We start from the raw sequence: 12074 nt of genomic DNA on the forward strand, positions 1-12074 counted from the left end.
AGGCCCTACAATGTGCATGTCCCATGTACCCACAAAGGTACTTGAGAAAGAAGCTCAGATGGGCCTACTGGACACAGAGAACTCCTCAGTGTGTCCTGTAGCTTGCTGGCAGCTGGGGCTTCCCTGACAGTCTCTGCAGTCCCTGGTTTTCTGCTGCCATTAAAGCATCCAACTTCCAGGACCTGCCTCTCGTGAGCTCAGAGCCGTTTCTCCCAGCCTTGGTGGCTGGCAGGAGTGGGGCTGGGAGCAGGTCCGGAGCTGGAACATCTACAGAGGGTGGTGCAGGGCGCAAAAGCAACGTAGCGCAATTCACACGCTCCCCCGCCACCACCCCACATAGAGCCATATGCCCAAGAGACTTTCTAGTCCTGTTGTTTTTTTAGAGCATTGGGAAATTTTTAGCTGCAAATACTGGTAATAAGATTGTCTCAAATAGACAAGTATGCTGTGGGGAATGTAAGTGATGAACGATGGAGAGCCACAAAATAAAATCTGCTAGCCAAACCGAGTTTGCTAGAAGGTTCTTAGCTTGTTCTCGGAGGGAACTCCCATGGGAGGCTGTGTCCTGGGGACAGGGTGGGAGGCTGAGGCCCATCTTTAGCTGTGGTTACGTTTAAGTCGAAGGCCTCAGCACGGCCGAGCTTTCTGAGACCCGGCAGGAGCCTTCTGAGGGCCTCTGGGCAGCATGGGTGCAAGACAGGCAGGCAACAGGGGGACCTGGAGACGACTCCCCGACATTGGGCACATCCAAAACACCAGGCAGGGGAGACAAGAAAGGAAGCTGAGTGACCACTCCTTACGGCACCTGGGTGCTCAGAACTCAGCATGTGGCCTGTCTGAGGGAATATAAACTGGCAGATGCACAGGGAGGGCCTCCAGGGTATTTATAAAGAACAGAGACTGGGCTCTAGAAGACAAGTGGCCTCAAGAGACAAGCAGCTGAGGTTCCTAGCGCAAGGTGTGCTCAGAATCATGGCCTCTTTGCCTCCTGCCTCCACCCCTTCCACAGCCTGGGAGAGGAAGCAGTGCATTCCCCTGAGTATATGGATGGCTGAGGGCATGGGCAGATGCTGAGCAACCTCTCCTCCTCACCTCCTCCCACAGCCTCCTTGGCCATAGAACTCTTTAGAATCACATTCAAGGCTTCTCAGAGTAGGAGGGGATTCATCACATTCTGATAAAGCCTTTTTTTGGGGGGAATGATTACCATGTCAGTATTCTGATGTTCTGATCGGGGTCCCTAAATGCATTGACAAACATAGTAAATGTCTGTGTAGCAACTTCTTTGTTCCTTGGGTTTGAGTGCCAAGGCCACTTGGCCCGGAGTGTGTTCTCGGGCAAGTGACTTGCCTTCTCTGGGCCCACACTTCTACAACTACAAATACTGGTAACAAGACTGACTTCCTGGGGTCATGGTGAGACCAGAAGGGCTCTAGTGTCTGGTACAGAAGAATGATGCCATCATTGTGCATTGGGTAGTGTTGAGACAATAAAAAGTCTTCTCATGCCTTTTTTCCCAAAGGCTTCACACATGCAGGGAGAATGTGGCTCTATAGGGTGGCAGCTGCGGGGCAAGGCAAGTGAGGAGAGCCTGCTAGCAGTGCTGGGTGGGTTGTGAGAACGCTTGTCACAGCAAACACCAAACATTCTGCTTTTGACATTCCGGCAACAGAGCCAACCTGATTCCCTTCAGAGAGAATTCCAGATCTTCCCTGGGACCTGTGCACCCTCCAGTCCCGGGCCCCTGCACCCTCGATTGCCGGCCAGTGGCCCATCCCCCGTAGTCCTGCTCACTCAGCTTGTTAGGCAAACATTTCTTTGCGGTTTGAGGCTTTTATAGCTGCAGGGTTCCATGGGAAATGTCTTAGCTAAAGATGTGCCTCAAGACACCCTGATGTTAGATGCCTTTCCCAACACATTTTCCCCTCGGCGTTGCTATTTTTAAAGCTCAGCAGAACGTTCAGAGGGAGATGCAGAGCTGCAGCAGGCGAGGGAGGGAAAGGCGTGCTCTTGATTTTTTCCGACTGCAGTCCAGCTTTGGGGCTGACCGGCCACCTCCCTTCCTCATGTCTTCTCAGCAGGGACACTTATTAGTGTTTCTAAATAAGTGATGACCTGGCCAGCCAGAAACCTGAGGCAGGAGGGCTCGGACAGGGGGCTGTGGGTGGGGCAGGAACAGAGGAGGGGAGCCCCACCAGGCACTTCTGTCCTGAGTAAGGCTGAGGAATATCTCATTATTGCAAAAAGGAGAGAAAAGATCTGAAATTGGATGCTTTTAAACAGAGAGGGTTTGGAATCTCTTTTTAGTACCTCTTTTTTTCTTCCTCTTCGCCCATGTATTTTCAGGTGTTCAGATAAACAACTTGGATTTGCACCTGAGTGCTTTGTCTCAAAGGGAGGCCCCTCCCTCCCTGATCCATCTTTCTCAAACCTACTGTTGTCCTGGCACCGCTGCCACAAAGATCACTGGTTTTACCAGAGACCACGCCTTCAAGCAGGTGCCCCCGCCCCACACTCAGTTTCCCTGACAAAGTGGGTCCCATACACAGAGCAATGGCCATGGGATGCGTGGACCAGCAATCAATTGTAAAACAGGAAACAGAGCTTAATTATCATAATTACTAGCTTGAGGGAGGCACCAAAGCATGGACTTTTGAATAAAATGGGCTAAAATCCCACCTCTGCCCCTGACTAGTTGTGCCATCTTGAACAGGTTATTTCACCTCTCCAAGCCTCAGTTTCTTCATCTGTGAAATGGGGTTAATGTCTATCTCATTCATGTCAGGATTAAATCAAACAGTGTATATTTGGCTTTGGTCTTTCTAGGTCCTAAAGTTGTGCTCTTTCACCGTATGAATCTGCTTTTTGGAATTAAAGATTTTTCCTTTACTCAGATATTCTTTCAGAAAGACCAGGGGCCACACATTGGCCCCTGATGGGCCCAACCTGGCCCCAAGATGTGGATTTGGGAGGCACTGTGGGCTTTAGAAACCAAATTATATTAGAATTTTAAATTAACGTGGATGGGTTGAACAGATCAGATGCCCTCTGGCTCCGCACAGGCCTCATGGCTCGCTAGTCTCTCACCAGTCTGATTTTTAAGCAGTTGGCCCTCAGAGGCCTGGGAGTTTCAACCCCTGATCTAGAAAGTCTCTTTCCTGCACACCACGGGCTATTCCTCTTGAGTTGCCCACTCTCTAAGTGACTCAGAGGGCCAGGGGGCCACATTTTATAATGAAGCTAGAGTCCAACAGCCCACGGAAGTTTGGGAACATCCCCAGAATGCCAGAGCACTGCACTCCACTTCCCAGGGCCCTTTAGGGAGCCAGTGATTCAATGATTTCAAACTCCTAAAGCAAGAGGGCAACTAAGGCAGAAGAGTGGCAAACTTATTTGCTTATTCATGAAGATTATTCTGGTGTCTTCTGGATGCTTCCTACCCACTAGCTGCAAGCCCACAGGAACCCTCTTCCATACCTAGACAGAGCACAGCTGGAGACCACACCTACCCAAGTTCCCAGGCTAGCCTCACCACTGGCTGACCCCAGGCAAGTCCTCCCACGTTATGGGGCTCAGTTCGCTCATCTGCAATATGGGTCTGTCCTTCCTTTGCTACCACTATTCTGAATTACTCCCAGGGATCCCCTTCCTCTACTCTCAGTGGGTGGGGATAATACTACCCTCCTTTCCTGGACAAATAATCTAGGCCTGGACAATCAGTCAGTAAGAATCAGCCCTGAGACTTTTGCTGGAAAGAGGTGCTGTTTTTCCACTGGGGTTGCTCAGATAAACCTGCTGGTGGCCCTCTTGGCCTTCACTGGGGGAAAGCCTGTCTGGGTATGAAGCCAAACCAGGGGAGATGAGAGCTGGGGAGAGACCGATGGAGAATAAGACTTTTGACGCCCTGGATTCAGCCATGTCTGAAGCCTTCAGTTCCATTCACCACAAAATCCCTGCTTTTGCTTAAATCACTTTGACTTGGGTTTCTGTCTCTTGCAACCAAGAGACTTGACTGGTACACACTCAACTTCCATTGTCGGCTCCTTTCATGTTTAGAACACAGCTCAGGCATCATAGCCAACCCACCCTTTTCACCCAAACCTGAAGCCAACCATGTCTCACGCACCACTGTGTGCTCATCACTTTGCATGGGGCCTCGGTGAAAGGGCAGTAGAGAATGCCAAGGCTGGAGCCAAAACTCTGATTCCCTATGGGGGCAGCCACCCAAGCTACCCCTGGGGTTTCGGAAAGTCTCTCACCTCTGTCTTATTCCGAGAGAGCACGCTGGAGTCGATGGGCCCGAGGGACAAGTTTGGCAGCACAAGGTTGAGCACTTTCGCAGCAAGGACCTAGCGGGGGAGGGAAAACAAGAGCTGTGAGTACAAGTGGCATCCACGCCCAGCTCTTCCGCAGAGACAGTTTACAGTACATTAAAAAGAGTGACGCCCAAACTGAACATCAGCCAGGTTCATCTCCCAAGCCTGCATCCTCAAGCCTGCATGCCCAAGGACTCTCCCTTCTGACTCAGCCTCTATTCAGCCTGGCTCTGCTCCACCTGGGAGAGCTGGCCAGGCAGCCACCATGCCCAAGGCGGGAAGTCACGTCTGAATTTTGCCTGCTCTATACCTCCCCATGATTGCTCATGGGTTGTAATTTTGCATCACTGGCAACAGCTGTCCGGGCTGAGCTCTGGTACCCAGGCCATTTCTCTGGGGTACTGAAAATACACGGCAGGCGCAGAATCACCCAGATCAGCTGAGCATGAAGCAGGACAGCGCGTAAGGGCCCACAGGAACCACACAGAGGATCTGTGCATCCATTTCTCTCGGGGGGCAGTAGAAATAGCACCATCTCGATGAGAAGGCTGTGTGGCAGAGGGAAGGAGAGCTGGGTTTGATTCCTAGCTCTGCTGACTCGTGAACATGGGCTGGAATCTCCACATCGCTGAGCCTCCATTTCCTCAGCTGCCAGTGGGACCTTGACCCTCCCCCAGAGGACCACGGGGAAGGTGAATAACACCCTGTGTGCAGAAGCCCAGGGAACACAGCAGGAGCTTAATACATGCTCACTGAACTTGAGCCTGATTCAGGCCCAAACCTTCCCACCCCCTCCCCCTTTTCTCCTTCTGGATGTCTTGTTTTCCCAGGAAAACAGAGAACCCAGATCTCACACTTCTGCCTTCAGAGAGGGACAGTTTTCATTTTTGCAATGTGCACAGACATTTGGGGATGAAAGATGCTATTTCAAAAGTGAGCCGTGAAATGCTGAAATTAGAATCGGACGGAAGGTGGCAAGCAGTGAATTCTCAGTGCACATCAAGGGCACAGGGCCCATGCTCAGTACCCTTGGCAGAGGGCAAGGGCACTCATGGGCACCAAGGAAGCACCTTCTGGTGCATTGGGCACAGTTTCCCGATTTTTTTCTTTTTTTGAGACATAGTCTTGCTCTGTTGCCCAGGCTGGAGTGTAATGGCACAATTTCGGCTCACTGCAACCTTTACCTCCTCAGTTCAAGTGATTCTCCTGCCTCAGCCACCTGAGTAGCTGGGATTAAAGGCACGCGCCACCACCCCTAGCTAATTTTTGCATTTTTAGTAGAGATGGGGTTTCACCATGTTGGTCAGGCTGGTTTCAAACTCCCGACGTTGTGATCTGCCCGCCTTGGCCTCCCAAAATGCTGGGATTATAGGAGTGAGCCACCGTGCCCGGCCAGTCTCCCGATCTTTATAAAAACCCTGGGAGGTGAGGCTTCATCTCCACTGAACAGGTAAGAAAATGGAGGCTCAGTACCACGAGGTCCATGGGAGGGGCCCCGGGCTGGGGGGCCACTTTATGTTCTTATGCCACATGGCCTGGATTACGCTGTCTCTGTCGCTGTCTATGTCTCTCTCCGCAAATGTGACCCAGAGCTCTAACCTTCCCGTGGGTCTCAACATCAGCGGCCGCTGATGTTCTTTTGGGGGACAAGATTGCTGTGCTTGCCCACCCTCCCTGTAGGCCAGGGCTAAACGTTCCTGTGTCCTTGGCCTGTACAAGTGCGGTGTGACCGCCCACCACGATTGTTTCTCAACCATCTAGTATCAGGCAGACAGCAAAAAACGGGCTTTTCTCCTAAAGGGCTTTGCTCCACGTGCATGAACCTATTCAGAGTTCCATGCGGTCAACTCCCCTTTTCTCAAATGGTGGAAATCAGTAATTCCTTCTTAGTGCAAAGGTGGCAGCCCCCTGCCTCTGAGGAGGAAGCTCACTGCCCTCCAGCCTTGGCATCCAGGCAAGCAGATCTCATTCTGCAGCTGCCACGGTGCCAGGTGCTTTGCTGAGCCCTGGGGTCTGACTTTGACCATCTAGTGTAGAAGCATGTGGCAGCCTGACTTCGAGCACTGTGCAGGGGCATGGTGTGTCTGCACAGTCAGAAGCCTTGCAGCGTGGCCATGATGGGTCGGGAACATTCAAGAGTCCAGCTGGTGTCATGGGCCAGCTCCAAGAACAAGCCTGGGAAAGGAAAACTTGGAATTCTGGGAACTCTGCACAAGGATTAGGGTATTTTCAAACACGGCTCAAATGTCTGTGAACTCCAAGAATTGGGAGCTCATCTGCATTGGGATCTGTGCTTTCAAAGGTTGAAACAATCTAAAAATGAGAAAATGGAGTGGATCAGTGCATAAAGGCAGTGGGCTGTGGCTCTGTGGCCTTCACTAGACTCTGGCTGTGTAAGGACGAGTGTTCCAGGGCCTCAGCTCTCTCCTCCAGCAGTAGTGATCAAGGGCCACACTGTGAGGGAAGACTTTTGTGTTCCACAGTTATGATGAACTCACTTCTAGATATTCTGCTGTTCTCCGTACCCCATCCCTTCTGCCTGACACTGACAGTGTGTGTGTGCATGAAACACCACAAACACCTCCTCCCAGTGCTGCCCTGAGAGACTCTGATTGTATCGGCTGAAGTGGGGCCCTGGCATCAGTGCCTTTTAACAATTCCCTAGTGAATCTGTGTGCAGCCAGGGCAGACGTGGGGCTGCCAGCTGTGGGGGGATCCCCGCCACGCTCAGGGACTGCAGCAAGGCTCTGTGTGACAGGATGGTGTGCAAATGCCAGGTTTGCAGGCGCTGCTCCCAGGTCAGCCCACCTGCCTGCTGGGGCCTGCACAGCCTTCTCAGGGACATGGCTGTTTTATGTAAGCCAGCTTCCTACCCATTCCCTGACCAGATGGCTCAGAGCCAAGAAAAGGCCCAGGGACCCAGCACCTCAGCAGTGCCTGCCACAGAGGTGAAAGCAAGAGACCACCCAGCATCCACGCCATTTCGTTCAAGCCCACCACCAGATTTCTCATTGTGCCACCATTTGTGTTTTGGGGACCCATCACCTGATTCTGCGGGGACCTGGGCCCGGAGGTGCCGGTCCATTTTCAAGATCGGTCATTTGTGAAGACAGACTTACCTTCATCCTTGAACATATGTTTCTGCAGCTGGCACCTTTTAACCCAAAAGTTTTATACCAAAAAGCAACAAGGCCTCTACTTCCAGGCTCTGGAGAAGATGCTGACAGCTTAGGATCAGCGCCTCAAGGATCAGCACAGCTTGAGCCATCCTTGAAGTGGTTTCACAGGGGATGGGGAAGGGGGAACAGAGAGCCAGAGAGAGCCTGCCTCCAGAAGAGAATTACAGCAAGCCCTATTCTGTCCTCTCACCCAGCGAGCCTGATTTTCTTCCTCCATGAACAGAGGAACTTTTGCAGTTAAAGGAAGCTTTTAAGAAAAGAGCTTCATAGGAAAAAAAAAAAAAGAGGAGAGCCACTTCCTGAGACGTATTTGCTTTAGAAAATGAACAATGCAAGGGGCTGCTCCCTGGAGGGAAGGAAGCGACTCCTGGCAGCGGAATGCCTCACCATCCCCTTCCAGGTACAAAAAGCCAAGGCCCGGGGGCCTCCCCCTCCTATAGCTGTGAATGATCTATTGCTGAAAGCGCAAACAGGAGATGTGGGGAGAGCACATCCTGCTCAGGAGTGGAGGCAGAAGGTGACTTCCGCTGCATGCATCCAGCTGAGCGCTGGCTGCCCAAGGACTGATGGGGCAAGCAGCCACCTTGCTCCCCTAAAGGAGCTGCTGCCAGCAGGTTCAGGATGAGGGAATGCGCCTAAAAGGACAAGCTTGTAACAGTAAAACTCCTGTGGCTGATAGTGTAGATGAGGCACTGGTGTCCTAGTGATAACAACTGGTTGTTCTATCACGGATGTAGATGGAGGAACACGCCCTCCAGGAACGCCTGGTGCAGATTCTGCAGACTTTTCCCAGTGAATGCGCACACAGGCGTGTCCTGGCACTAAATCCCTAGGAATGCCACCCCAAGAACAGAAAGATCTCAGTGCATAGATGGTTGCTGAAGCCCTGGGTGCAAATTACACCAGAGAGAGTGTACAAAGAGGCAGGAGGGGACCCAGGTGGATATACCATTCACAGGAAAGGTACAGAAAGAGAAACCCATGAAGGAGACTTCTAGAGTCCTGGGATTCCCTTAAAACGATCTGTAATTCCCTGTCTTCCCAGGAAGATGGAACCGTCTGTACTGTTCTGTTCCTTCAATCCAGTTGGCGTATGGCAGCGGGCACAGCACACCCATCCCAACATCCCAGGGCCTCCCTGCTCAGTGTGGTCCTCACACCAGCAGCACCAGTGGCTCCAGGGTCACTCAGCTTCTGGGTCAGGGTCTGTAGCTTTGCAGGGCTCCTGGGCATTCGTGTGCGTGGTGAAGTTTCAGGGGCTGGCAGTGTGTGTGTCCATGAAACACCACAAACACCTCCTCCCAGTGCCGCCCTGAGAGACTCTGATTGTATTGGCTGAAGTGGGGACCTGGCATCAGTGCCTTTTTAAAGTTCCCTAGTGATCCTGTGTGCAGCCAGAGCAGAAGTGCTTCTGACAGGCACTGGCTAGGATGGGGGTGCACACGTTCATGCAGGGCAAGCTGCCCTTTCAAAGGAGCCACCATAAGAGATGTTTGCATGCCCTGACCTTCAGCTCTTTTTCTAAAATTGCATAGTAAGTTCCAAGCCACATTTCCAACAAGACTCAATTGTGTAGAGGCAAAACTTTTAATGATAACTTCATGGCTTAAAAAAAAATTAAGTGTTTAGCCTCTTCCCCACAAAAGCCCCAAGAAAGAGGAGAGCTGCCACTCAGGGGCAGGATGCTTTCAACAACCGCAAAAGAGATCCCCTTTCCCTGCTGCCCGTTTAATATTTGTTGATTTCATGAGCCTAATCTCTCTTGAAGGAGGAAAGGGTAGGATGGGAGTAGAAAGAGCTAAGCAGAGGAAGTGGATTGATTGTGCACAAAGGAAGGCAGAACGGTTGAGCAGGGGACACTGAGGTCACATGACGAGGAAGCAGCGGGGAAGGAAGGAGTCATGGCAGGTCCCACACCTGGATGGATCACATTGCCAAGGTTGATCAGATGACTACTGCTCCCGCTCTCCCACAACCTCCACCCTGAGCTGTGAGCATACCAGGGAAGCCTCAGAGGGGAGTTGCTCACCCAAAAAGGATTTGGAATCCAAAACTGTAACGTTCTTGATGCCTTTTCCATCGAATATTTCAAAATCCCCGAATAATCCTACAAGAGCATTAAGAGAGCCTTGGATCCAGCTCAGGAGAGAGGAGCCCTTGAATGGCTCCCCCATTGAGGTGAGACCCCCTGCACCTGCCCCATGACCCTGGCAAAGCCAGGTTTGTGCAACCACACAGCTCCCAATTATGCCAGCTCAACTCAGACACCAGGGGTCATCGCCTGAGGATAAACTGGGACCAAAACCCATGACAAATGGCTACACAGTCACTGGACCCCAACCCCGGAAGAGACAGGTGATGAAATGGAGAAACCAGACTCGGAGACATGAGGCAGGCACATTTGGATTTGAACTTTGATCCTGAATCCTTGAGAAAGTCTATGATCTCAGTTTCTTCATCTATAAGACAGGGATAATTAAACTAACTCTGATGGGATGCTGGGAGAGCCGCATGAGACCCAACTGCTCTGGAGCAGGTCCCTAACTCTCTTCCTGGCTTCTGGCCCTAAGGAGAGGCCCAATAAATAGGTGTTGGTTGACTGAACGAGTGAGCAAATGTCATTCAAAGTAGAGGCTTCAGGAAAAGCACGTGACATGCAGCTTTGCAACAAATGATGCAGTCACCCACAAACAGGGCAACTCTCCCACAGCTGAAGTCAACATCTTGATGAGCAAGAGGCTTGAGGGGCGTTCCTGCTGCACCATCGTGCCTGTCACTTTAAATACTAGAGACAGGCACAAATGCCTTTATTGATCCAGAAGGTTTTAATGGCTCCCTGTGATCATTTCTAAGTGAATTTCACTTCTGCCAGTGAAAGCCTTGCCATGAGGAAGGCAATTACAGATGCTGTTTCCTAAGTGGCTCCCCCAGGCTGACCTGCCTGCACAGGAGGCTAGGACCCTCCCGCCTTCCACGGGGCGGCACTATGACAAGGGTCATGGGACGGCCATGCGGGGGACACAGCAGGGACCCTCAGGGTTGCACCAGATTTTCTTGAGAGCGAGAGGACACCTTAAGGCCGTCATAAAATAGAAAGTGCTGTGATCCTTTGCCAGTGACCCTCGCTGGGAAGGCCAGGATACTTGTTTTCTGATAGATCAGGGGCTCACCAAAGATGTGTGGCAGGAGGCTTGCTAGGAAGACAGCTGGTTCCTGGAAGCACAGGTGTCTAGAAAGTCCAACACCTAGCTATTAGCTGTTAGAGAGCAGGTGCCCGCAGGACAGAGGAGAACTAACCCCCATGGCGGCTCATTGCTGATTGCTGCTGCCCAAAGGGCCAGTGCATAGCTAAGTTCTGGGATCCTGGGTCCAAATTCACCTGAAGCTTGAAAGAGTGGCCATGTTCAACTCGTTTCCCCTCCATCCCTGCAACCTCCCACTGCCCCAAGGGCCTTCTGGATTCTATGGCTAAAACAGATGAGTGACATTCAGATGGGAGCAGGCTCTGTCAAAGGAAGCTGATTTCAGGTGTGTTTTGGGGTGAAAGGGAGTATCCTGGCACGCTCGCTGGCCTGAGCTCGTGCTCAAGCTGACCTTGAGCAAGGCATTTGGCCTCGTTTCCTTGTCTGTAAATGGGGAATAATTTCTCCTCCTTCCAGGGCAGTGCTGGAGAGGAACGGAGACAATGCACGTCAGGCACCGAGTACTGGGCTCCCAGTGGCAATCCCCTTCTCCCTACTGGGCGAAGCGCCCTTCTTGGTGGGGAGTGGAAGTATCTTGAAGCACTGGCTGACTCCTGCATCCCTGCCCCGGGAACCCAAGGGCAACCTTGGCAAACAGCGAGAGGTCATTTAGAACGATTACTCCCGGTAGGCTGAGACCCCCATCCCTCAAGCTTAGCCCAGGGGGATTTTTCTCTCCCAAGAGGCTCCCAGAGAAAGGAGGGGCCCTGCAGCCTGCAGTTGCTCCTGAGTGCTGTCCCAGACAAGTAAGGGTGGGAAATCTCGAGGGGCGCCTGGAGCTTGACACTCTTCCAGCTGGGGGGCCACAGTTCCACCTCTGTAGCCAGGCACGAGCCACGAGCCATGGTGAAAACCCCACGGACCGACCTCACAAATAGCCAGATTTGTTCTGATGCGTGGAGGTTTCGTTTCTGAATTTCTGACTCTGCCACTTTCTCTGCGAAACCACTTTCTCAGCAGAGACAATGTTTGGGGCCCCCCATCCGTCCTCATTGTCTCATCTCCAGGCTAAATATATCCCAGCTTGTTGAAAACCAGCATCCACATAAGAACCAGATGGTGGCGAGATTTAGGAGGGTGGGGGCGATCTGGCGTTCTCACATTGCAGGGGGTGGGGGCTGGCTGTCTTCCACAGGCCAGGCTGTACTCATAGACTGGGCATCTCATGCTGCCCCTTACTAACTGGGGGAGTTGCTCTAGAAGGTGCCTGGTGCCAGGAAACTGTTGAACGGCTTGAGGGATTGAGCACTGTCTGAGGAGTCAGGAGGCTGGGACTTGACTCTGCTCTGCTGCTACTCACAGCCACACTCAGGGAAGCCCCTCACCCCCACCACCAA

General features: G+C 52.1%; 1 protein-coding gene across 5 annotated transcripts in view; it reads right to left on the minus strand.

Annotated features, from left to right (window-relative positions):
• MGLL (monoglyceride lipase) overlaps nt 1–12074 on the minus strand; it is a 136863-nt gene that overhangs the window by 17325 nt on the left and 107464 nt on the right. For 2 of the 5 annotated variants that reach the window (XM_025375289.1, XM_025375288.1), the window contains exon 6: nt 4260–4349. The exons of 2 other annotated variants lie outside the window; for them this stretch is intronic. In XM_025375289.1, the coding sequence (XP_025231074.1) occupies nt 4260–4349 (90 nt within the window). Of the gene's footprint in view, nt 1–4259; nt 4350–9524; nt 9603–12074 lie in introns of all 5 variants that reach the window. One more of the 5 variants, XM_025375287.1, reaches the window with a different exon arrangement.

This window comes from Theropithecus gelada, chromosome 2 (genome assembly GCF_003255815.1).
Source record: "Theropithecus gelada isolate Dixy chromosome 2, Tgel_1.0, whole genome shotgun sequence".
In the NCBI taxonomy this organism is placed as follows: domain Eukaryota; kingdom Metazoa; phylum Chordata; class Mammalia; order Primates; family Cercopithecidae; genus Theropithecus; species Theropithecus gelada.